At 43.0% G+C, this 23,675-nt stretch overlaps 1 protein-coding gene across 1 annotated transcript in view; it reads left to right on the forward strand.

Moving 5' to 3' along the window:
• LOC140480293 (uncharacterized) overlaps window positions 1-23,675 on the forward strand; it is a 129,201-nt gene that overhangs the window by 104,256 nt on the left and 1,270 nt on the right. Inside the window, exons 19-23 of the mRNA XM_072574997.1 lie at window positions 6,306-6,338; window positions 8,592-8,627; window positions 11,715-11,762; window positions 12,578-12,676; window positions 13,784-13,917. Coding sequence (XP_072431098.1) covers window positions 6,306-6,338; window positions 8,592-8,627; window positions 11,715-11,762; window positions 12,578-12,676; window positions 13,784-13,917 — 350 coding nt within the window. The remainder of the gene's footprint in view (window positions 1-6,305; window positions 6,339-8,591; window positions 8,628-11,714; window positions 11,763-12,577; window positions 12,677-13,783; window positions 13,918-23,675) is intronic.

Genomic DNA, 23,675 nt, shown 5'->3' on the forward strand with positions numbered 1-23,675 from the left:
GTCAAACCAGCGCTGTATGACTTTCTGTACTGGATCCTTACGCTTCAGGTTCTGCTTGTAAGCCAGGAGATGGAGCTTTGTTTCCTGTAGTTGGGAAGGCAAGTTGTGACGACTGCAAGAGTCTGCAGAAGGATGCAGACTGGCTAAGTGAGTGGGCAAAAAACTTGTGAATAAAATGTGGTAAAACACGAGATGATGTACTTTCACAGGAAGGAAAGAGGAGCGGAATATTATTTAAATGGAGAAAGAATGTGATAGCTAAAGCACAAAGAGATTTGGAAGCTGTCATGTGTGAATCACTAAAAGTTAGCATCCAATTCAGCAGGTAAATGGGAAGGTATGTGGAATGTTGACTCTTATGTCAAAGAGAATGGAGTATACTGGTACAGAGGTTTTGCTAAAAGTGCACTTATCAGACCATAGCTGAAATACTGTGACCAGTTATTTAAGGAAAGATATTCTGACATTGGAGGCAGTTTGTTTGTCAGTTTAGGTACCCAGCCCAGGGGCAACCAACCAACCATCCATGCTTAGTTAAAGTAAAAAAAATCACGAAACACAAGGTTATAGTCCAACAGGTTTATTTGGAAGCACTAGCTTTTGGAGCGCTGCTCCTTCATCAGGTAGTTGTGGAGCAGGACCATAATACACAGAATTTATAGTAAAAAATTGAGGGGCCTAGGGTTGATGTCACACTACAGGTAACCCCAGTACACTATACACTCTCTCTCACTCACACACGCAAGCACATACACACACACACTCTGACATACTCACACACTCGTGCAGACCCTCTGTGATACACATGCTCGCTCTCATATGCACACATACACGCACCATCTCACAGACCTATACTCCATTGCACTCACACGTACTTTATCAAGTTTGCACTTATGCAAACACACACACTCTCACGTGCACTCACACTCACACACTCACATACACACACTCAGTCTCTATCTCTCATGCACGTGCACACATATAGGTCTATGGCATGAATTTACATTTGCAGAATTATATTTGCAGATACATTCTATTTTGCTCAAAAAATGCACAACCTGGATGCAGTCAATGCATGTAATATTTGCAAATTCCACTTTGGGAATAGAACCAGTCTGACTCAAGATTGGGATACAGACAGACTCTAATCGCACACCTTTAATACATTGTCCGAGCTGAGATAGAACATAGAACATAGAACAACACAGCACAGAACAGGCCCTTCGGCCCACGATGTTGTGCCGAACATTTGTCCTAGCTTAAGCACCTATCCATGTACCTATCCAATTTCCGCTTAAAGGTCACCAATGATTCTGACTCTGCCACTCCCACAGGCAGCGCATTCCATGCCCCCACCACTCTCTGGGTAAAGAACCTACCCCTGACATCCCCCCTATGCCTTCCACCCTTCACCTTAAATTTATGTCCCCTTGTAACACTCTGTTGTACCCAGGGAAAAAGTCTCTGTCTGTCTACTCTATTTATTCCCCTGATCATCTTATAAACCTCTATCAAGTCAGCCCTCATCCTTCGCCGTTCCAATGAGAAAAGGCCTAGCACTCTCAACCTATCCTCGTACGACCTATTCACCATTCCAGGCAACATCCTGGTAAATCTCCTCTGCACCCTCTCCAAAGCTTTCACATCTTTCCTAAAATGAGGCGACCAGAACTGCACACAGTACTCCAAATGTGGCCTTACCAAGGTCCTATACAGCTGCAACGTCACCTCACGACTCTTGAATTCAATCCCTCTGCTTATGAACGCTAATACCCCATAGGCCTTCTTACAAGCTCTATCCACCTGAGTGGCAACTTTCAAAGGTCTATGAACATAGACCCCAAGATCCCTCTGCTCCTCCACCTTACTAAGAACCTTACCGTTAACCCTGTATTCCGCATTCTTATTTGTCCTTCCAAAATGGACAACCTCACACTTGACAGGGTTGAACTCCATCTGCCACTCCTCAGCCCAGCTCTGCATCATATCTAAGTCCCTTTGCAACCGACAACAGTCCACAACTCCACCAATTTTTGTATCGTCTACAAATTTACTGACCCATCCTTCGACTCCCTCTTCCAAGTCATTAAGAAAAATTACAAACAGCAGAGGATCCAGAACTGAAGCCTGCAGAACTCCACTTGTAACTGGGCTCCAGGCTGAATATTTACCGTCTACCACCACTCTCTGACTTTGACCGGTTAGCCAGTTCTCTATCCAACTGGCCAAACTTCCCACTATCCCATGCCTCCTGACTTTCTGCATAAGCCTACCATGGAGAACCTTATCAAATGCCTTACTAAAATCCATGTACACTACATTCACTGCTCTACCCTCCTCCACATGCTTGGTCACCTCCTCAAAGAATTCAATAAGACTTGTAAGGCAAGACCTACCCCTCACAGATCTGTGCTGGCTGTCCCTAATCAAGCAATGTCTTTCCAAATACTCATAAATCCTATCCCTCAGTACCCTTTCCATTACTTTGTCTACCACCAAAGTAAGACTAACTGGCCTGTAATTCCCGGGGTATCCCTATTCCCTTTTTTGAACAGGGGCAGAACATTCGCCACTCTCCAGTCCCCTGGCACCACTCCCATTGACAGTGAAGATGAAAAGATCATTGCCAACGGTTCTGCATTTTCCTCTCTTGCTTCCCACATAATCCTAGGATATATCCCGTCAGGCCCGGGAGACGTGTCTATCATCAAGTTTTTCAAAATGCCCAACACATCTTCTATCCTAACAAGTATCTCCTCTAGCTTACCAGTTCGTTTCATACTCTCCTCTTCAACAATACAGTCCCTCTCATTTGTAAATACTGAAGAAAAGTACTCATTCAAGACCTCTCCTATCTCTTCCGACTCAATACACAATCTCCCACTACTGTCCTTGATCGGACCTACCCTCGTTCTCATCATTCTCATGTTTCTCACATATGCATAAAAGGCTTTGCAGTTATCCTTGATCCTACCCGCCAAAGATTTTTCATGCCCTCTTTAGCTCTCCTAATCCCTTTCTTCAGCTCCCTCCTGGATATCCTGTATCCTTCCAACGCTCTGTCTGAACCTTGTTTCCTCAACCTTATGTAAGCCTCCTTCTTCCTCCTTACAAGACATTCAACCTCCCTCATCAACCAAGGTTCCCTCACATGAGCATCTCTTTTCTGCCTGACAGGTACATACATATCAAGGACACGTCGTATCTGTTCCTTGAAAAAGTTCCACATTTCAACGACATCTTTCCCTGACAGTCTATGCTCCCAATTTATGCTCCTCAGATCCTGTCTTGCAGTATCGTATTTACCCTTCCTCCAATTGTAAAACCTGCCCTGTTGCATGCACCTATCTCTCTCCATAACCAAGGTGAAAGTCACAGAATTGTGGTCACAATCGCCAAAATGCTCACCCACCAAGTTACCAAGTACCAAATCCAATATGGCCTCCCCTCTGGTCGGACAATCTACATACTGAGTTAGAAAAGCTTCCTGGACACATTGCACAAACACCGCCCTGTCCAATCTACTTGATCTAAAGAGTTTCCAATCAATATTTGGGAAGTTGAAGTCGCCCATGACTACGACCCTGTGGCTTCTGCACCTTTCCAAAATCTGTTTCCCAATCTGTTTCTCCACATCTCTGCTGCTATTGGGGGGCCTATAGTAAACACCCAACAAGGTGACTGCTCCTTTCCTACTTCTGACTTCAGCCCAAAGGCAGATCCCCCTCGAACTGCCTTTCTGCAGCCATTATACCATTTCTAATTAGCAACGCAACCCCCCCTCCTTTTTTACCATTCCCCCCTAATCTTACTGAAACATCTGTAACCAGGAACCTCCAACAACCATTCCTGTCCTTCTTCTATCCACGTTTCCGTGATGGCCACAACATCGTAGTCCCAAGTACCGATCCATGCCTTAAGTTCACCCACCTTATTTCTGATAGTCCTTGCGTTGAAGTATACACACTTGAGCCCATCTCTGTGTCCGCAAGTATTCCCTGTCAGTGCTACCTTCTCCACAGCCTCCCGACGTTCTTGGACATCCTGAAAAACAGCTAACCTACTTGCTGGACTACAAGTCCAGATCCCATCCCCCTGCCAAATTAGTTTAAAGAGATGGCACCTCTTTTTATAAAACCTTATGTTATCCTGAGAATATGACTTTAAAGAAGTTCTGGAATTTACATATTAATGAACTGAAACCTGCAACCCCTTCTACAAGACTTAACAACAATCCAGGTTTAGTCAATATATCATTTCAGTTGCATGTCACTGTAATCTTTTGCTTTAAATTCTGGTTGCTCCACAACCACCTGCTGAAGGAGCAGCGCTCCTAAAGCTAGTGCTTCCACATAGACCTGTTGGACTGTAACCTGGTGTTGTGTGATTTTTAGCTTTGTCCAGCCCAGTCCAACATCAGCACCTCCACATCATAGTTAAAGTAAATCAGGTGACCTAGGATCCTCTGGGAAGCTAGGGAGGAGATAGCGGAGCCATTGGCCTTGATTTTTATGTCGTCGTTGTCTACGGGAATAGTGCCAGAAGACTGGAGGATAGCGAATGTGGTCCCCTTGTTCAAGATGGGGAGCAGGGATAGCCCGAGTAACTATAGGCCAGTGAGTCTCACTTCTGTTGTGGGCAAAGTCTTAGAGAGAATTGTAAGGGATAGGATTTATGAACATCTGGATAGGAATAATGTGATCAAGGATAGTCTGCATGGTTTTGTGAAGGGCAGGTCGTGCCTCACAAACCTTATTGAATTCTTTGAGAAGGTGACCAAGGAAGTGGACGAGGGTAAAGCAGTAGATGTGGTGTATATGGATTTTAGCAAGGCATTCGATAAGGTACCCCATGGCAGGCTAATGCAAAAACTACGGAGGTATGGCATTGAGGGTGCATTAGAGGTTTGGATTAGGAATTGGTTGGCTGGAAGGAGACAGAGGGTAGTGGTTGATGGTATAGGTTCATCTTGGAGCGCAGTTACTAACGGTGTTCCACAAGGATCTGTTTTGGGACCATTGCTGTTTGTCATTTTTATAAATGACCTGGAGGAGGGGCTTGAAGGCTGGGTGAGCAAGTTTGCGGATGACACGAAAGTCAGGGGAGTTGTGGACAGCGAAGAAGGATGTGGCAGGTTACAGCGGGATATAGATAAGTTGCAGAGCTGGGCAGTAAGGTGGCAAATGGAATTCAATGTAGCTAAGTGTGAAGTCATTCACTTTGGTAGGAGTAACAAGAAGATGGATTACTGGGCTAATGGTAGACTACTTGGTAGTGTGGATGAGCAGAGGGATCTTGGTGTCCATGTACACAGATCTTTGAAAGTTGCCACCCAGGTAAATAGTGCTGTGAAGAAGGCATATGGTGTACTGGGCTTTATTGGTAGAGGAATTGAGTTCCGGAGTCCTGAGGTCATGTTGCAGTTGTATAAGACTCTAGTGCGGCCTCATCTGGAGTATTGTGTGCAGTTTTGGTCGCCATACTATAGGAAGGATGTGGAGGCATTGGAACAAGTGCAGAGGAGGTTTACCAGGATGTTGCCTGGCATGGTAGGAAGATCGTATGAGGAAAGGCTGAGGCACTTGGGGCTGTTCTCATTGGAGAAAAGAAGGTTTAGGGGAGATTTGATAGAGGTGTACAAGATGATTAGGGGTTTAGATAGGGTTGACAGTGAGAACCTTTTTCCGCTAATGAAGTCAGCTGTTACTAGGGGACACAGCTTTAAATTAAGGGGTGGTAGGTATAGGACAGATGTTAGAGGTAGATTTTTTACTCAGCGGGTTGTGAGTTCATGGAATGCCCTGCCAGTAGCAATGGTGGACTCTCCCTCTTTATGGTCATTTAAGCGGGCATTGGACAAGCATATGGAGGTTATTGGGCTAGTGTAGGTTAGGTAGGCTTCGGTCGGTGCAACATCGAGGGCCGAAGGGCCTGTACTGCGCTGTATTTTTCTATGTTCTATGTTCTACCTGCTGTGTTCCTCTACCCCCAACAATGTAATAGTCAAAGACCTTGTTTTCTAATTGCAGCCCTTATAATGTGGGAATGTGGAGGAGGTAAAGTGTGAGACTCCCCCGCTGTAGTCTTTCTCTCTTTCTCGAACTGCTGATCACTCATTAAACCCAGAACCAACCTCAGACCCTGCCTTATTTCAAATGTCTCAATTTCCATTGCTCAAGCTCATCTCCACCACATTTAAATGGAAGTTGTTCAGTGTGATATCTGACTATTGTAATTGGCCAGGACTTCCATCTGTGTTTTTACTGTGTGTTGGTAGCACTTTGATTGTATCCATTTTATTGCAGGTGCTTCCCCAGCTCCGAAGAGACGAGCTACAGGTAAGTGAGTGAGTGTGTGTGTGTGTGTGTGTTGGGGGTGGGGGCGGGGGCGGGGGCGGGGGGAAGTGTTTGTGTGTCTGTACATATGTGTGGGTGTGCGTTTTGAGGTGTAAGATTTTAACCTGAGGGTGATGGTGATTAGTTGGTTCCTTGAATGCAGTCATTGGTAGCGAATGTTAAGAGTTATTGAATATTCTCAGTTCCTTCATAATTTTTCTCTGTAGTTGTTTCTATGGAATCAAGGCGCTAACTTTTTCACAGAGAGAAAATGAAAACTACAACTACCCATAATGCTCCCTGAACCTTTCCTGAAATACAGGTTCCAGTCTATATTTTCCACAAGCGCTTTGAGTGTCTCTGCCTATGACAGCCATTGTATTAATGTCCAGGGCTCTGTATTTGTTATTCCCTTTCTCAGACTATGATAGGTTGTGATGGATGTAAACCTGGCTGGTGGCCCACGGTGGGAACAATTGTTATCATAGATTTTGGAAGTCCATTGGCTTTTGATAAAAAGACAGCAACAATTCTCCTCTTTGTGTAATGAATTTCTGATGTAAGACTTAGTTCCAGCACCTTTAGTCATGAACTCTTGTCCTTGAGCAGAGATATTGTCAGGTTCCAAATGATGAACTTTAATGCACAGATAATTACCCATTAGTTAGCCTTTACCAGGTATGCAAGTTCATTCCAGTTATTCGACTTCCCTTTACATATTACCAAGTGTTTGGCTGCTTTCAGGTGAGCTAATTTTGATGACAATTTTATCTGTTCTAATCTTACGAGGTGTCTTACAATCTTATACTCCACAACCACCTGATGAAGGAGCAGTGCTCCGAAAGCTAGTGCCTCCAAATAAGCCTGTTGGATCGTTAACTTTATCTGTTCTAGTTCATTTTAACTATTTTGTTTCAAGTCAAGGCTTTTAGGTTCGTCGATTAAGATATAAATCTTAATACTGGATGGCACGGTGGCTCAGTGGTTAGCACTGCTGCTTCACAGCACCAGGGTCCCAGGTTCAATTCCAGCCTCGGGTGACTGTCTGTTTGGAGTTTGCACATTCCCCCCACCACCCCCCCCCCCCACCCCCGCCATGTCTGCATGCGTTTCCTCCCACAGTCCAAAGATGTGCAGGCTAGGTGAATTGGTCATGCTAAATTGCCCGTAGTGTTAGGTGCATTAGTCAGAGGGAAATGGGTCTGGGTGGGTTACTCTTCATAGGGTCGGTGTGGACTGGTTGGGTCGAAGGGCCTGTTTCCACACTGTAGGAAATCTAAAGTGCTGGACCCCATATTGTTCATAGAAATGATATAAGAAAAATGTGGGGAGAGTTGATGCCTAAGGTTGTGAACGATTCAAAAATTGCCTGGAGGTGGTTAACGGTGAATAAGAAGGAGAATACAAACAAGTTGGTCAGGTTAGCAGATCAGTGGCTTATCAAATTTAACTTGATAAGTATAAGGTGATACACCTGGAAGAAGTAATGAGACAAAGCAGTATTCAGTGAATGGTTAGACACGATGAAGCTCAGAGGAGCAGAGGGATCCTGAGCTGCTTGTCCACAGATCCCTGATACATGCCTGTACCATTTAGAATGTTATGATGGAGCTTTTACTTGACTTAGGCCATAGCTGGAGTACTGTGTGCAGTTCTGGTTACCATATTATAGGAAGGATGTGATTACACTGGAGTGAGTGTAGAGGAGATTCACCAAGATATTCTGTGGGATGGAGCAGTTTAGCTATGAGGAGAGGCTGGGTAAGCTCCAGTGTTTTCTTTGTAGCAGGGAAGGTTGAGGGAGGACCTGATAGTGCTGTATAAGATAAAGAGAGGCATGGACAAGGTGTACAGAACGCAGCTGTTCATTGTGGTTGAAGGGAAAATAATCGGGGCACCATGTTAAGGTGAATGGCAGGAGTTTAGAAGGGATTTGAGGAAATGATTTTCACCTGGAGCATGGTGAAGGGCTGGGATGCACTGCTTTGGAAGGAAAATCTCATAACCTTTAAAAATTATTTGCAAGAGCACTTTTAAATATCATAATAGTCAAGGCTATGGGCCAAGTGTTGGCATGTGGGACTATGGTAAATTGAGTAGTTTTTGTCAGCAGAAACTAGATGGGCCAAAAGGCCTTTTCCATACTGTATGATATTATAATTCTAATAGTCCATACTTTATGTCATCATGATAATATTGAACACACTTGGAGCTAATTTGCATTTTTAAAACTAAACTTCATTCTCTATCCCATAGGAGGAGCAGGACCATGTCCTCGTGGGAGGGGTGCAGGTGAGTTAACACCCAGAAAAACTTTAATCCTAGGCTGATACCTGGGCTGTGGGAATGTATATTGGTACAGGAGTGACTAGGAACACCTCTGGGGTAACATTGCTCTGTGTAATATTGATAAACTGACGATAGCTGATCAGCAGCTTTTAAACGTTTTGTTGATCTGCCCACTGCAGGAATATTGGCCACACTATGTGACATTGCAGCTCATGTTAGTTTCAGTGGAGATGTAGTGCAATGTGGCATTTGTACCATCACCAGCCCTTATCTCAAAAATAAAGCTACAGTCCTTCTGTGTTTGTAAGCTTCCTTACCTTTACAAAAACCTTGAACATGTTTTCCCTTCCCCATCTGTATCTATCCTTCTCAGAATTCCATGCTTGTGTCCCTGTAGTACGATTTTCTCTCTCATCAGAGTACTGACATTGCTCTTATCAAATAATAATCTCACATTCAAGTTGGCAGTGACAAAACTAAACTATTCTTTTTTTTCCTTGCTGCAGGTTGTCCATAACATCCTGTGGCTGATCATCTATCTCAGTGCCACTTTCCTGCACTATCCCATATTCCTTAATAACATTAGTGTCCAGAAACCCAACAATTTCTGTCTTGAATTCACTCAACTATTGAGCTTGCACATCCTTCTGCGTGAGAGAATTCCAAAGCTTCACTGCCCTCGGAGTGAAGAAATTCCTTCTTATCTCAGTCTTAAATTAGATTACATTCCCCAATTCTCGGCTCACCAACCAGGGAAACACCTTATTTAAATCCACCCTATTAGACCCTGTAAAGCATCTGCAGTTCCAAATGAGGATACCCCTCATTCTTGATACAGTTGGACGCTAACTTTAAGCAACTAATGAACAGGAATACTCAAGTCCCATTAGAATCGCATTTTCAAACTTATCATTTCAGAAATGTTCTGCCTTTTCAGCTTTTCAATACTTACTCAAATTGCATTCCATCTGTAACATTCTAGCTTATTCACTCAACCAATTCAAGTTCTCTTCAAGCCTCCTTGTCCCTTTCTCATGATTTGTGTTGCTACCAAGTTTGATGTGACCTCTGCAAGACGACCTTATTCACTCTGCATCATCTTAGAATCATAGAATTTTAGATGATAGTAAGAGACTATTTGGCCTGACCTGCTGTGCTTTTTCAGCACCACTCTGATCTAAACACTATTTGACTCATCATGTGTGTTCCAGCTCCCATAAGAGCTATCCGGCTAGTCTCACTCTCCAGCCCAATCTCTGAAGCTCTCTGACTTCATCACTGTTAAATGTATATCCAGATTATCTGGATTCTTGGCTGTCTCTGTGGCTGTAATTCCCACAGGTCAGTCAAACTGCAGCTGCCCATGTCCTCAGTCACGTCAATCTCACTCACAAGCATTCCTATGCTTACTGAAGTACGTGGGTTCCAGACAGGGAAATTTAAAAATTCTTATCCTTGTTTTCAGGTTCCTCTATGACCTCAGCCTTCAGTATCTTTGTAATATACTCCAGGCCTAGAACCCAGCTACATACCCGTACATATCTAATTCTGGCTTATCATTGTTGACTATTGGCAGTCAACCTATCAATGACCCAAAGCCCCAAACTCTGGCATTGCTGTGCAAACCTCTGCATCATAATATTTCACTTTCTTCCTTTAAGATGCCCCTTTAAACTTACCGCTTTGACCATCAGACTTCATAACTCCTGACATGCTTGGTGTTTACATTTTATTCAAAACACTCCTGCAAAGCAACTTGCAGCTTTTATTATATTTCCAGTGCTATAAAGTACAATATTTTGTTGTATGAGTTTTATTGATAACGTGGTAGTGATTTAACAGCCAAAATGATAAAGCAGTCTAGCATGTTTTGAATATTGTGTAATTCTGAATGCTTACTGATTCAATATTCCTACAGTATGGCAGGAAGTTTGTTTTCACCATGCAGGTGGCTGTACTAGTTGCAATGTGTGTTCATATTTTAAAATACTGATGACCAGAAAGTTAGTTAAGGAGTTTTAAAAAGTTATTTTTGGTGTTGGATTAACAAGAGTCCCACAATAAAAATGCAATTCTCCCCCTCCCCGGACCTCCCGACATTCATGAATTACTGACTAGCCTTTCAACCTTGGCCAAATGAGAAATTGCTGGAGAAACCTAGCAACCTGGCAGCATCTGTAGAGAGAAAAACACAGGGTTAATGTTTTCAGTCCAGTGACTTCAAATCTTGAAACACCCTTATAGATCATACAATACAGAAATAGACCCTTCGGTCCAACTCATCCACGCTGACCAGACATCCAATCTGATCTTGTCCCATTTGAATGTTTTCATTCATAATTTTGGGCATCACATTTGTTGCCCATTCATCATGGCAGAAGGTGATGATGAACTTCTTGAATCACTGCAGTCCATTTGGCACAGGAATCCCACAGTGCTATTAGGAAGTGAATTCTAGGATTTTGACCCAGTAACACTGCAGGATTGGTGACACCCATCCAAGCCAGGATAGTGAGGGCTTAGAAGATGATGGTGTTCTGAGATACTTGCTGCCTTTGCCCTTTTAGATTGTAAGTGTTGCTTGTTGAAAGGTAGGGGCGATATGGTTGCTCAGTGGTTAGCACTGCTGCCTCACAGTGCCAAAGACCTGGGTTCAATTCTAGCCTCGGGCAACTGTTTGTGTAGAGTTTGCACATTCTTCCTATGTCTGCATGGGTTTCCTCCCGTGATCCAAAGATGTGCAGGTTAGGTGAATTGGCCATGGGAAATTGCCCATAGTGCTCAGGGATGTGTAGGTTAGATACGTTAGTCAGGGGATAATAGGTCTGGATGGGATACTTCAGAGAGTTGGTGTGGTCTTGTTGAGCTGAAAGTTTCCTGTTAAAGAGTTTATGCCTGAAAGTCGATTATCCTGCCCCTCAGATGCTGCCTGACCTGCTGTGCTTTTCCAGTACCACACTCTCGATTCTGGGCAATGGGTAGACCACTTTCTCCCCAATAATTCATTCCCATGTTTCTGTTCCATTTGATAGCACTTTGATGAAGTTTCATGATTTAGATCTAATATCATTCTCTGTCTCCTAACAACAGCTGGACCAGATATGGGTGCACAGCAACAGGGTCGAAGACAGGGTGCAGGTGGGTTGACACAAACAAACACTGCAATTAATTTGGAGATGGTGGGCAGGATTATACAGATAGCCTTATTTCCCATACCCTCCTGGCTCAAAAGTGTTAGTTCCCACGTTCCTGAGAAGCAGCATCATCAACTGCTTTCAGGCCATTCTCCCCTGCTCCAGACCTCCCATCATGAATTACTGACCGGCCTTTCAACCTTGACCAAAACAGAAATTTAGCAGATTTCTGCCCCGACTTGGAGGAGGTCACACCTGAGAGGGCTTCCAGCTAACCAGATGGTTGGCATTCCCTCGTCTGGCAGTGCCAGGCTTGTGCCATTGAAGAAAAGCCCTGACTTCAGAGATCTAAGGATTTGTCAGGATGAGGCAATAGGTGAGGTTCCAACAAGGAGAGACAGAGAGGTGGGTGGGTTTGGAATGCTGGGAGAGACGGGGGAGTGGACCTTGTATGATAGTCAGGTGGGAGCATGAAACCTCTGATATGCCCAGAGATCTGCAAAGGAGCCCACTTGCTATCACTATCTGCACAGCTCAGGCTGTTGGGCTAGCACTGGAAGGTGCATCATATCCTAACTGTTCAAACACAGGGATGACAGGTGAACAGGTCTCTACACAATAAAGTATTATTTGTATCAGAGCAAGTGTTTAGTATTTCCAGGATTTGATTCACAGTTTCAATTTTTTCTTTTTGTTTAACTAATTCAGTATCACTAGACTCTGGTAGTGGACTGATTAATGTATTGCTTGACTGCGACTATTTAGTGTCATTGTACTTGCATTATTTGAGCTGACCAGTTTGGCTTTCCTGTCCAATAGGTAGGCCACAAAGGCCGCCAAAGCGAGGGCCTGATGGAGCAAGATTACCAACGCCACCACGGCAAATAATGCCACAGCCTGGGAGACCACTCCTGAAGGGTAATTCAATTAGATTCATCCATTCAAAACCTAACTGTTAGAAAGTAGAGAGAAAATTCATGAGGGTCATGTGAACGCTCCGGGGACATGGGATCAATCCCACCATTTCTGCTGGTGCAATTTGTAGCACTTGTAACAAGGTCAGCCAGGTAGATCTCATGGATTGTGAGATCCCCAATTGGGGTTATTAATCTGGTCCAATCAGGGAGCCCTGGATGACAGATATAGACAGGAGTGTTTGAATAAAGATTTGTACACCTGTTGTCATTCACTGTGTCTCACATCTGCACACACCCAACATGGGTGCTGGGGAAAAAAAAATTAACAGGAGTGTCAGAGTTTCTGCTCACACTAGGAGCAGGCTCTGAGTGTCAGTGTCATGTACTGTACAGAATTAAATAAAGAGTGACTTGGTGATGGGATACCAGCCTTTGGAGAGTTACTTCCAAATTTAAATTCTATGCAAAAATCTGACATTAAAAGAGATGGTACCCTGAAATTACAATCAGCTGCAGTAAAAACTCATTGAATTAATTTCATGTCATTTAAGGAAGGAAATCTGCCATCCTTATATGCCCTGGCCTACATGTGGCTCCAGAGCAATGTGGTTGTCTTGTAACTGCCCTCTGAAATGTCTGAGCAATTAAATATAAGGCCAGTTTCGATTTGAGCAACAAATACTCACTCTGCCACATACAATGAAAACGTATTGGCCATAATTTTCTAAATCTTGTGGAATACAGGGATTTGTGCCAGAGGATGGGAGCATTGCAAAAATGATACCATTGTTTAAAAAAGGTTCAAAGGTCAATCCAATAACTATGGATCAGTTAGCCAATGCTCTGACAAGGAAACTGTTTGAAAGGAACATCTGGAATACAATTAAAAATTATATAGAAATTGTGGATTAATTAAGAAACTGGTTTGTGACTTTGTTAAAAGCAAATTTCTAGTCCAGTTTAAATGACGAGGTGAATCTTTTATCTATACTCAGTAGTTTGAGGTGGTTGAAGCCTGTTCCTATTTCGCTTGTGCCCACAGTTTGTACCACACTGAGGAGCTTACCCAAAGCAACCATCCCTGACAACTCTAATCTTTACTTTACAGAAGACACAATTTGTAGGAATTTGCTTGGAGAAATTGCCTTCCAATTAGATCGCAGGGTCCTGACTTATGTCTTCACATCAGGACCTCGGCTGTACGGGTTTAGAGTGCTGAACATCCCTGAGAAAACTATTCAGGTCTGTACATCTGAGCAAAACTTATGTTCTTCTCGAAGCTCTAGTCGCTGTAAAAATAAGAATTAGGCATTAAGACCAAGCCAATGTTTGCAGTGCCATTGCCTCCAAACAGCCTTTGAGCACTAGTAAAAAGAACAGAAAAGAGGGATAGAGAAATATATAGCAACAGAAGGACAGGGTGTGAGGGAGGGTCAACTGCTTGTACTAAAAGATAGTGATGGCAAGACACAGGTAGTGAAAGACCTCTTACAAAGTATGATATTGTAAAACACAATATTAAAATGATCATATAAAATAATGAACAAATTAGAAGTCTTTACTGAGAAGCTGGAGTTGTTTTCTTTAGAGCAGAAAAGATTAAAGAGGTGATTTCATAGATGTGTTTAAAATCCTGAATGGTTTTGATAGGGTAAATAAAGAGAAACTGCTTCCATTTTGAAAGTTTGAATACTAGAGGAGAAAGATTTAATGTGATCAGCAAGAACCCCCAAGGTGGCATGAGAATATATTTCTTTAAACAGAGAGTTCCTATGATCGGGAATGCACTGTCCAAAAGGGAAGTTTGAGCAGAATAAAGTAGTTGAGTGTGACAAAGTACTGCTACAGAGTTTTTAACTCAGGGAATTTTGTAAGTGAGTGAATTTTAAGTGTTGATTGCTATTCAAATTTTACATTAACATTTAGTCCTGACTTTTAGATCTTTCACATCAATAATGGTAAACAAGCAACCTGCTGGAGGCAGCTACCAAACAATTAGGTAGCTAGTTAGAACTGGTTACCAGTTTAACAGGAACTAAGGGCTTTGGAATTTTTGCTCATATAATATAAGAGGATTTGACTCGTGCACAAAGTTCAGTTTGATAGATCTTTGCTTCTCGAGAATATTTAACTCAGGGAATTTGCTGAGTCAGGTATTCGAATGCAGTGATGGAAGAAGTACAATTCTGATATTTTACAAAACAAGGAAATCTCCAGGGAAGTGACTGGACACGGCAACATGTGAGATATGAAGTCGAGAACCAGTAACTAGTGAGTAGGTTGGTTACTGTGGAAATTTAAGTCTTCTTTCCTTTAAACTAGGGCAAAAGATTCAACTAGAACTGGGACAAAAAAGTATTCCATTAGATTATAGCTTATTCCATTAGTTTCTCCCCACAGTAGGCGATTGCATTAAATATGGAGACATGAGATTGAGGGTGGTTTAACAGTTTGGAAATTGGCTAGTTGTAAGAAGACAGAAGGTAGTGGTTGATGGGAAATATTCATCCTGGAATTCAGTAACTAGTGGGGTACCACAAGGATCTGTTTTGGGGCCACTGCTGTTTGTCATTTTTATAAATGACTTGGATGAGGGCATAGAAGAATGGGTTAGTAAATTTGTGGATGACATTAAGGTCAGTGGGGTTATATATAGTGCGAAAGGATGTTGTAGGTTACAGAGGGACATGGATAAGCTGCGGAGCTGAGAGGTGGCAAACTGAATTTAATGTGGAAAAGTGTGAGGTGATTCACTTTGGAAGGAGTAACAGGAATACAGAGTATTGGGTTAATGGTAAGATTCTTGGTAGTGTAGATGAGGAGAAAGATCTCGGTGTCCAGGTATATAGATCCTTGAAAGTTGCCACCCATGTTTATAGGGTTGTTAAGAAGGTGTGTTAGCTTTTATTGGTAGAGGGATTGAGTTTCGGAGCCATGATGTCATGCTGCAGCTGTACAAAACCTTGGTGCAGCCACTCTTGGAGTATTGCGTACAGTTCTGGTCACCACATTATAGGAAGGATGTGGAAGTTTGGAAAGGGATCAGAGGACATTTACTGGGATGTTGCCTGGTATGGAGGGAACATCTTATGAGGAAAGGCTGAGGGACTTGAGGCTGTTTTCATTAGAGAGAAGAAGGTTGAGAGGTGACTTAATTGAGACATATAAGATAATTGGATGGGTTAGATTGGATGGACAGGGAGAGCCTTTTTCCTCAGATGGCGATGGCTAGCACGAGGGGACATAGCTTCAAATTGAGGGGTGATAGATATAGGACAGATGTTCAGAGATAGGTTCTTTACTCAAAGAGTAGTAGGGGCATGGAACCCACTGCCTGCAACAGTAGTAGATTCACCAAATTTAAGGGCACTTAAATGGTCATTGGATAAACATATAGATGATAATGGAACAGTGTGGGTTAGATGGGTTTCAGATTGGTTTCACAGGTCGGCACAACATCGAGGGCCGAAGGGCCTGGACTGTGCTGTAATGTTCTTTGCTAGATGTTCTATTAACTCGTTCAGCTACTTAACGCGGAGTCATACAGCACAGTAAAAGACCACGCCGAAAATAATCCCAAACTAATTGAGCCCAACCTGCCTGCTCCTGCCCATATCCCTCCAACCCTTTCCTAACCATGTACTTATCCAAATATCTTTTAAACGTTGTAATTGTATCTGTATCCACTACTTCCTCAGCAAATTTATTCCACACCTGAACCATTTTCTTAAAACATTTGCCCCCTTGTCTTTTTTAAGTCTTTCTCCTTTCACCTTAAAAATATGCCCCATAGTCTTGAAATGCCCCATCCAAGGGAAAAGACACCTTCCTATCATTCACATTGTCTATATCTCCCATGATTTTATCCTCCAGTGAAAGAAATCCTAGCCTATCCAGCCTTTCTTAATAACTCAAATCTTGCATACCCAGCAACACACTAGAACACAGAACATAGAATATAGAACGTTACAGCGCAGTACAGGCCCTTCGGCCCTCGAAGTTGCACCAACCTGTGAAATTAATCTGATGCCCATCTAACCTACACTGTTCCATTATTATCCATATGTATGTCCAATGCCCATTTAAATGCCCTTAACGTCTGCAAGTCTACTACTGTTGCAGGCAGCCCGTTCCACACCCCCTTCTACTGTCTGATAAAGAAACTACCCCTGATATCTGTCCTAAAACTATTACCCCTCAATTTAAAGCTTGTATTAGCCTTCACCATCCAAGAAAAAAGGCTCTCACTGTCCACCCTATCTAACCTTCTGATTATCTTCTACCTCTCAATTAAGTCACCTCTTAACCTTCTTCTCTCCAATGAAAACAGCCTCAATTCCCTCAGCCTTTCCTTGTAAGATCTTCCTTCCATACCAGGTTCTGGATTAGAGTGGTGCTGGAAAAGCACAGCAGTTCAGGCAGCATCCGGTCCTGCTCCTCGGATGCTGCCTGAACTGCTGTGCTTTTCCAGCACCACTCTATTCCAGAATCTGGTTTCCAGCAGGTGCAGTCATTGTTTTTACCTTCCTTCCATACCAGGCAACATCCTAGTGAATCTCCTCTGAACCCTTTCCAAAGCTTCCACATCCGTCCTCTAATGCAGTGACTAGAACTGTATGTAATACTCCAGGTGCGGCCTTACCAGTGTCTTGTACGGCTGTAGCATGACCTCATGGTTCTGACACTCAATCCCCCTACCAATGAATGCCAACAAACTATATGCCTTCTGAACAACCCATCAACCCGTGGTGGCAACTTTCAGGGATTTCTGCACCTGGACACCGAGATCTCTCTGTTCATCTGCACTGCCAAGAATTTTACCATTAGCCCAATATTCTGCATTCCTGTTATTTCTTCCGAAGTAAATGCCTCACACCTTTCCGCATTAAACTCCATTTGCCACTTCCCAGCCCAGTTGTGCATCTTATCTATATCCCTCTGTAATCCACAGCATCCTTCAGCACTATCCACAACTCTGCTACCTTAGTGTCATCCGCAAATTTACTAACCCATCCTTCTACACCCACATCCAGATCATTTATAAAAATGACAAACAGCAGTGGCCCTAAAACAGATTCTTGCAGCACACCACTGGTAACTGAGCTCCAGGATGAACATTTCCCATCAACCACCACCCTCTGTCTTTTTTAAGCTAGCCAATTTCTGATCCAAACCGCTATATCACCCTCAATCCCGAAACTCCGTATTTTGTGCAATAGCTTACCGTGTGGAACCTTACCAAACGCCTTACTGAAGTCCATATACACCACATCAATCACTTTACCTTCATCCACCTGTTTTGTCACCTTCTCGAAGAACTGGATGGGTATATGAATAGGAAGGGTTTGGAGGGATATGGACTGGGTGCTGGCAGGTGGGACTAGATGGTGTTGGCATAACTGATTGGCATGGATGAATTGGACTGAAGGGTCTGTTTCTGTGCTGTACATCTCTATGACTCTATGAGCTCAGTAAGATTAGTGACCTGCCCTTCACAAAATCATGTTGACTATTCCTAATCAAATTATTCCTTTCCAAATGATTACAAATCCTATCTATTGTAACCTTTTCCAACACCTTGCCCACAGCCAAAGTAAGGCTCACTGGCCTATAATTACCAGGGTTGCCCCGACTCCCCTTCTTAAACAACATTTGCCATCCTCCAGTCTTCCAGCACTCGTCCTGTTGACAATGATGACATAAAGATCAAAGCCAAAGGCTCTGTAATCTCCTCTCTGGCTTCCCAGAGAATCTGAGGATAAATCACATCCAGCTCAAGGGTCTTATCTATTTTCAGATCTTCCAAAATTACAAAACCGCAATCCCATCTAATTTGTAGCCTGTATCTCCATATTCTCACGAACATTGCCCTTTTCCAATGCAAATACTGATGATAAGTATTCGTTCAGTGCTTGATTAGATTAGATTCTCTACAGTGGGGAACCAGCCCCTTCAGCCCAAGTCCACACCAACCCTTTGAAGAGTAACCCACCCAGACCCATTCCTCTACCCTATATTTGCCCCTGACTAATGCACCTATCACTATGGACAACTTAGCATGGCCAATTCACCTGACCTGCACATCTTTGGTCTGTGGGAGGAAACCGGAGCACCTGGAGGAAACCCACGCAGACACTGGGAGAATGTGCAAACTCCACACAGAGGCTGGAATCGAACCCAGGTCCCTGGCGCTATGAGGCAATGTGCTAACCACTGAGCCACCGTGCCACCCCCAAAGTAACCGCCCAAGCAGGGACCCTATTTCCACACACAACTTTCTACTACTATATTTGATTGGCTCTCATCTTAGTCTAGTTATTCCTGTTTATAGTTTATTCCTGATATATACATATAGAAGGCCTTAGGGTTTTCCTTGATCCTATCTACCAACAACTTCTCATGTCACCTCCTGGCTCTCTTAGCCCTCTCTTTAGATCTTTTCTGGCTAACTTATAACTCTCAAGCCCACTAACTGAGTCTTCATGCCTCATCCTCACATAGCCTTTTTCTTCCTCTTGACAAGAGCTTAAACATCTTTAGTAAACCATGGCTCTCTCTCTTGACAACTACCTCCCTGCCTGATAGGTGTATCTGAAATGCTCAGGACCAGCTGTTTTTCTAAATTCAGAATTTTTTGGTTTTCAGAATAAGATTAGATTAGATTAGATTCCATACAGTGTTCAAACAGGCCCTTTGGCCCAACAAGTCCACACTGACCCTCCGAAGAGCAACCCACCCAGCACCATTCCCCTACATTTACCTCTGACTAATCCACTTAACACTAGCAATTTAGCATGGCCAATTCACCTGACCTGCACATCTTTGGTCTGTGGGAGGAAACCGGAGCACCCGGAGGAAACCCACGCAGACACAGGGAGAATGTGCAAACCCCACACAGACAGTCGCCCAAGGTGGGAATTGAACCCGGGTCCCTGGCACTGTGAGCCAGCAGTGCTAACCTATGAACCACTGTACTGCCCCAAGTGAGTTTCTTTATATAATATATTTTTATTGAGAAAAAAATAGATTTTTTTAATATTACGACAAGTACAAAACAATATAATTCAAAACAGTACAAAAAACCCAGATAATAAAAAAAATCCCCAACTCACCCTCATGTACAAATGTATAAACATATATAGAAAAAATATAGAATTAAAAAAAGCTAAATGGTGAAATTTTTAAAAATCTTACCGGAGGAGCAGACGTTTAAGTAAGAATGTGTGTGTCCACGCGCCCCCCCCCATCCCTCACATCGCATCTGAGTGACGTACATCGAGTGGGTGTCGACTTGGGGGCGTTCACAGAGAACCAGCTTAGTCGGTGTTTGACCACGCCCCTTCATGTTGCATGTGAGTGACATGCATCGAGTGGGTGTCGACTTGGGCGAACTGTTTGCACACCAAACAACCTTGTTAATGAAAAAAAATTCACAAAAAAATCTTTGAATTTTGGAGCTTTCCAGTTTTTGGATGGTCAGATAAAGGATCTTCTACCTGTACTTAACAAGGACCCACAATAGCTGTTCCTTGAATAAGCTCCACATTTCAATGTGTCCATCCCCTGCAGTTTCCTTCCCCATCCTATGCATCCTAAATCTTGCTTAATCACATCATAATTGCCTTTTCCCCAGTTATACCTCTTTCCCTGCAGTATATACCTATCCCTGCCCATTGCTATTGTAAACATAACCGAATTATGATCACTATCACCAAAGTGCTCACCTACCTCCAAATCTGACACCTGGCCGGGTTCATTTCCCAGTACGAAATCCAATATGGCATTGCCCCTTGTTGGCCTGTCTACACACTGTGTTAGAAAACCCTCCTGCACACACTGAACAAAAATTGACCTATCTAACCCACTTGGACTATAGTATTCCCAGCCAATATTGGGGAAGATAAAGTCCCCATTACAACTATCCTGTTACTCTCGCTCCTATCAAGAATCATCTTTGCTATCCTTTGCTCTACATTCCTGGAACAATTCAGGGGCCTATAGAAAACTCCCAACATGGTGACCTCTCCTTTTCTGTTTCTAACCACAGCCCAAACCACCTCAATGGTTGAGTCCTCAAATGTTCTCTCAGCTGCTGTAATAGTACCCTTGATTAACAATGCCACACCCCCTCCCTCTTTTACCATTTTCTCTGTTCTTGCTGAAACATCTAAATCCCAGAATCTGCAACAATCATTCCTGTCGCTCCTCTAGCCATGTCTCTGAAATGGCCACAACATCAAAATCCCAGGTACCAACTCTTATTCCGGATGCCCCTGGCATTGGAGTACGCACATTTCTAACCAACATCCTGATTGCTGGTCCCTCTCATGACCTTGTCAATCTATCCCTGACCTCACTACCCTCAACCTCCTTTCCACTGGAACTATAAATCAGGTTCCCATCCCCCTACTGCATTAGTTTAAATCCCCCTCCCCCCTCCCCAGGATGTTGGTACCCCTCTAGTACACTAGTTAATCTCTTCAGAATCCTCTCTCCAAGTTAATAATATTCTTCCTATAACTGAGCAACCAGAACTGAGCACAGTTCTCCAGAAAAGGCCTCCCCAATGCCCTGTACAACCCTGGCATGACATCCCAACTCCTTAACTCAAAGGGTGATAATTATAAATAATTGTCAAATCAGTACTTGAATGACTTTGCTTTCAATAAAGCATATATCTATTTTAACAGTGAACTGGATCAAACCCCATATGGTTAATCTTATGATTTCAACTGTGACTGGTTTAAAGTGAGTTAAATTTAATGCCCAACACTGCATATCTACTCTTATCTTCTTGAAAATGCTTGTACACCCCTCCCTTCTCACAGGTTCAATTCTTCCCCTTTATCTTGTTCATTCTCCTTCATATGTATGTACTCTCTAGCATAGCGGACACTGGTCAGACAGGAGTCAGGCTTACCAGGAGGTGAGTCAGGAAGATAGGATTTGTCAGGAACAGAGGGAATGTTGTTAGGAAGGATGAAGTGGTGCTGGTGGGTGAATGGGGAAGATAGATGGGGAGCCAGAGGAGTGGGTGGACAGTTGAGTTTGAGCAATCTTCTGGTTAGTTGAGTTTGAGCAATTTCCTGTTACTGTGAACTGTAAGATTCCAGCAGATTTACTTACATTACATCTGCTGTGTGAATCTCTTGGTCAATCTGTGTAACCGTTAGCCTAAGGATTGGGCTAACAATTTACATGGCTCTGAGGCCAATCACATGCAGCAATCTGGCAGCATAAAAATAGCTATCAAAAAGCTCGCACTCCTCATGTGAGTATTGTGCATGTCCAGCTGTTAGGATCTCCTCAGGGTCCTGAGGTTCATTGCTGTGTCAATATCCATCATGGACCAATGGGCTGAGTGGCCATCTTCTGCACTAAGATCACTCTTTGACACTCATGGAATGGTTATAATGAAGAAAGCTGTGAAATTCTAACCACTTTTCGTGTTAAATAAGTCCTGAGTTATGTTTTAAGGCTTTATTCTTTTTAGATTTATTCCATTCATCTTTCACCCAATTGCCACCATTTTAAAGTTTTAAATATTACATCACGGTCACCTTCCAAATAACAGTACGGAATAGAGTTTCCGATCTGTAAAACATAAACACGTTGCGAGCAAAACTATGCAAGTTTCAAGTTGTGTGTATTTTGCTCAAGTTTCTTCTCAAACCTAATTATCAACAAAATCTGCCATGATCCTGCACAGTTTATCAGCATTATAGAATATAATATATTCTCAAGAAAAACCTTTGCTTTTAGAGTAATCCTTGATTAATTTAAAAGTAGTTTACTGCAAATTAACGAATGCAGCTGAAAATGGGTAGATAGAAAAAAATGCTTTTCAGTGAGTGTTTGGTTGACCATCTTTGACTTGCCTGATTTAAAATAAGTAAAAATGTCTCCTCAAAGCCATTTTCTCATTATATTAGCATGCAGTCTTCAGTTTCTTAGTTGTTGGAGGGAATCTTGAGGGACAGGATTTACACATATTTGGAAAGGCAAGGACTGATTAAGGATAGTCAATGTGGCTTTGTGCGTGGGAAAAGATGTCTCACAAACTCGAGTTTTTTTGAAGAAGTAACAAAGAGAACAAAGCAGTGGACGTGATCTATATGGACTTCAGTAAGGCGTTCGACAAGGTTCCCCATGGGAGACTGGTTAGCAAGGTTAGATCTCATGGAATACAGGGAGAACTAGCCATTTGGATACAGAACTGGCTCAAAGGTAGAAGACAGAGGGTGGTGGTGAAGGGTTGCTTTTCAAACTGGAGGCCTGTAACCAGTGGTGTACCACAAGGGTTGGTGTTGGGTCCTCTACTTTTCTTAATTTATAAAAATGATTTGGATGTGAACATAGGAGGTATAGTCAGTAAGTTTGCAGATGACACTAAAATTGGAGGAGCAGTGGACAGCGAAGAAGGATACCTCAGAGTACAACAGGATCTTGATCAGATGGGCTGAAGAGTGGCAGATGATGTTTAATTTGGATAAATGGGAGGTGCTGCATTTTGGAAAAGCAAATCACAGCAGGACTTATACACTTAATGGTAAGGTCCTAGGAAGTGTTACTGAACAAAGAGACCTTGGAGTGCAGGTTCGTAGTTCCTTGAAAGTAGAGTCACAGTTGGATAGGATAGTGAAGAAGGTGTTTGGTATGCTTTCCTTTATTCATCAGAAGGATGTTGTGAAACTTGAAAGGGTTCAGAAAAGATTACAAGGATGTTGTCAGGGTTGGAGGATTTGAGCTATAGGGAGAGGCTGAACAGGCTGGGGCTGTTTTTCCTGGAGCGTCGGAGGCTGAGGGGTGACCTTATTGAAGTTTATAAAACCATGAAGGGTATGGATACAGTAAATAGATAAGGTCTTTTCCCTTGGTGGGGTGGGAGTCCAATCTAGAGGGCATAGGTTTAGGGTGAGAGGGAAAAGGGACCGAAGGGGCAACTTTTTCAAACAAAGGGTGGTGCATGTATGGAATGAGCTGCCAGAGGAAGTGGTGGA

The sequence above is a fragment of the Chiloscyllium punctatum genome, chromosome 8 (genome assembly GCF_047496795.1).
Source record: "Chiloscyllium punctatum isolate Juve2018m chromosome 8, sChiPun1.3, whole genome shotgun sequence".
Classification (NCBI taxonomy): Eukaryota; Metazoa; Chordata; class Chondrichthyes; order Orectolobiformes; family Hemiscylliidae; genus Chiloscyllium; species Chiloscyllium punctatum.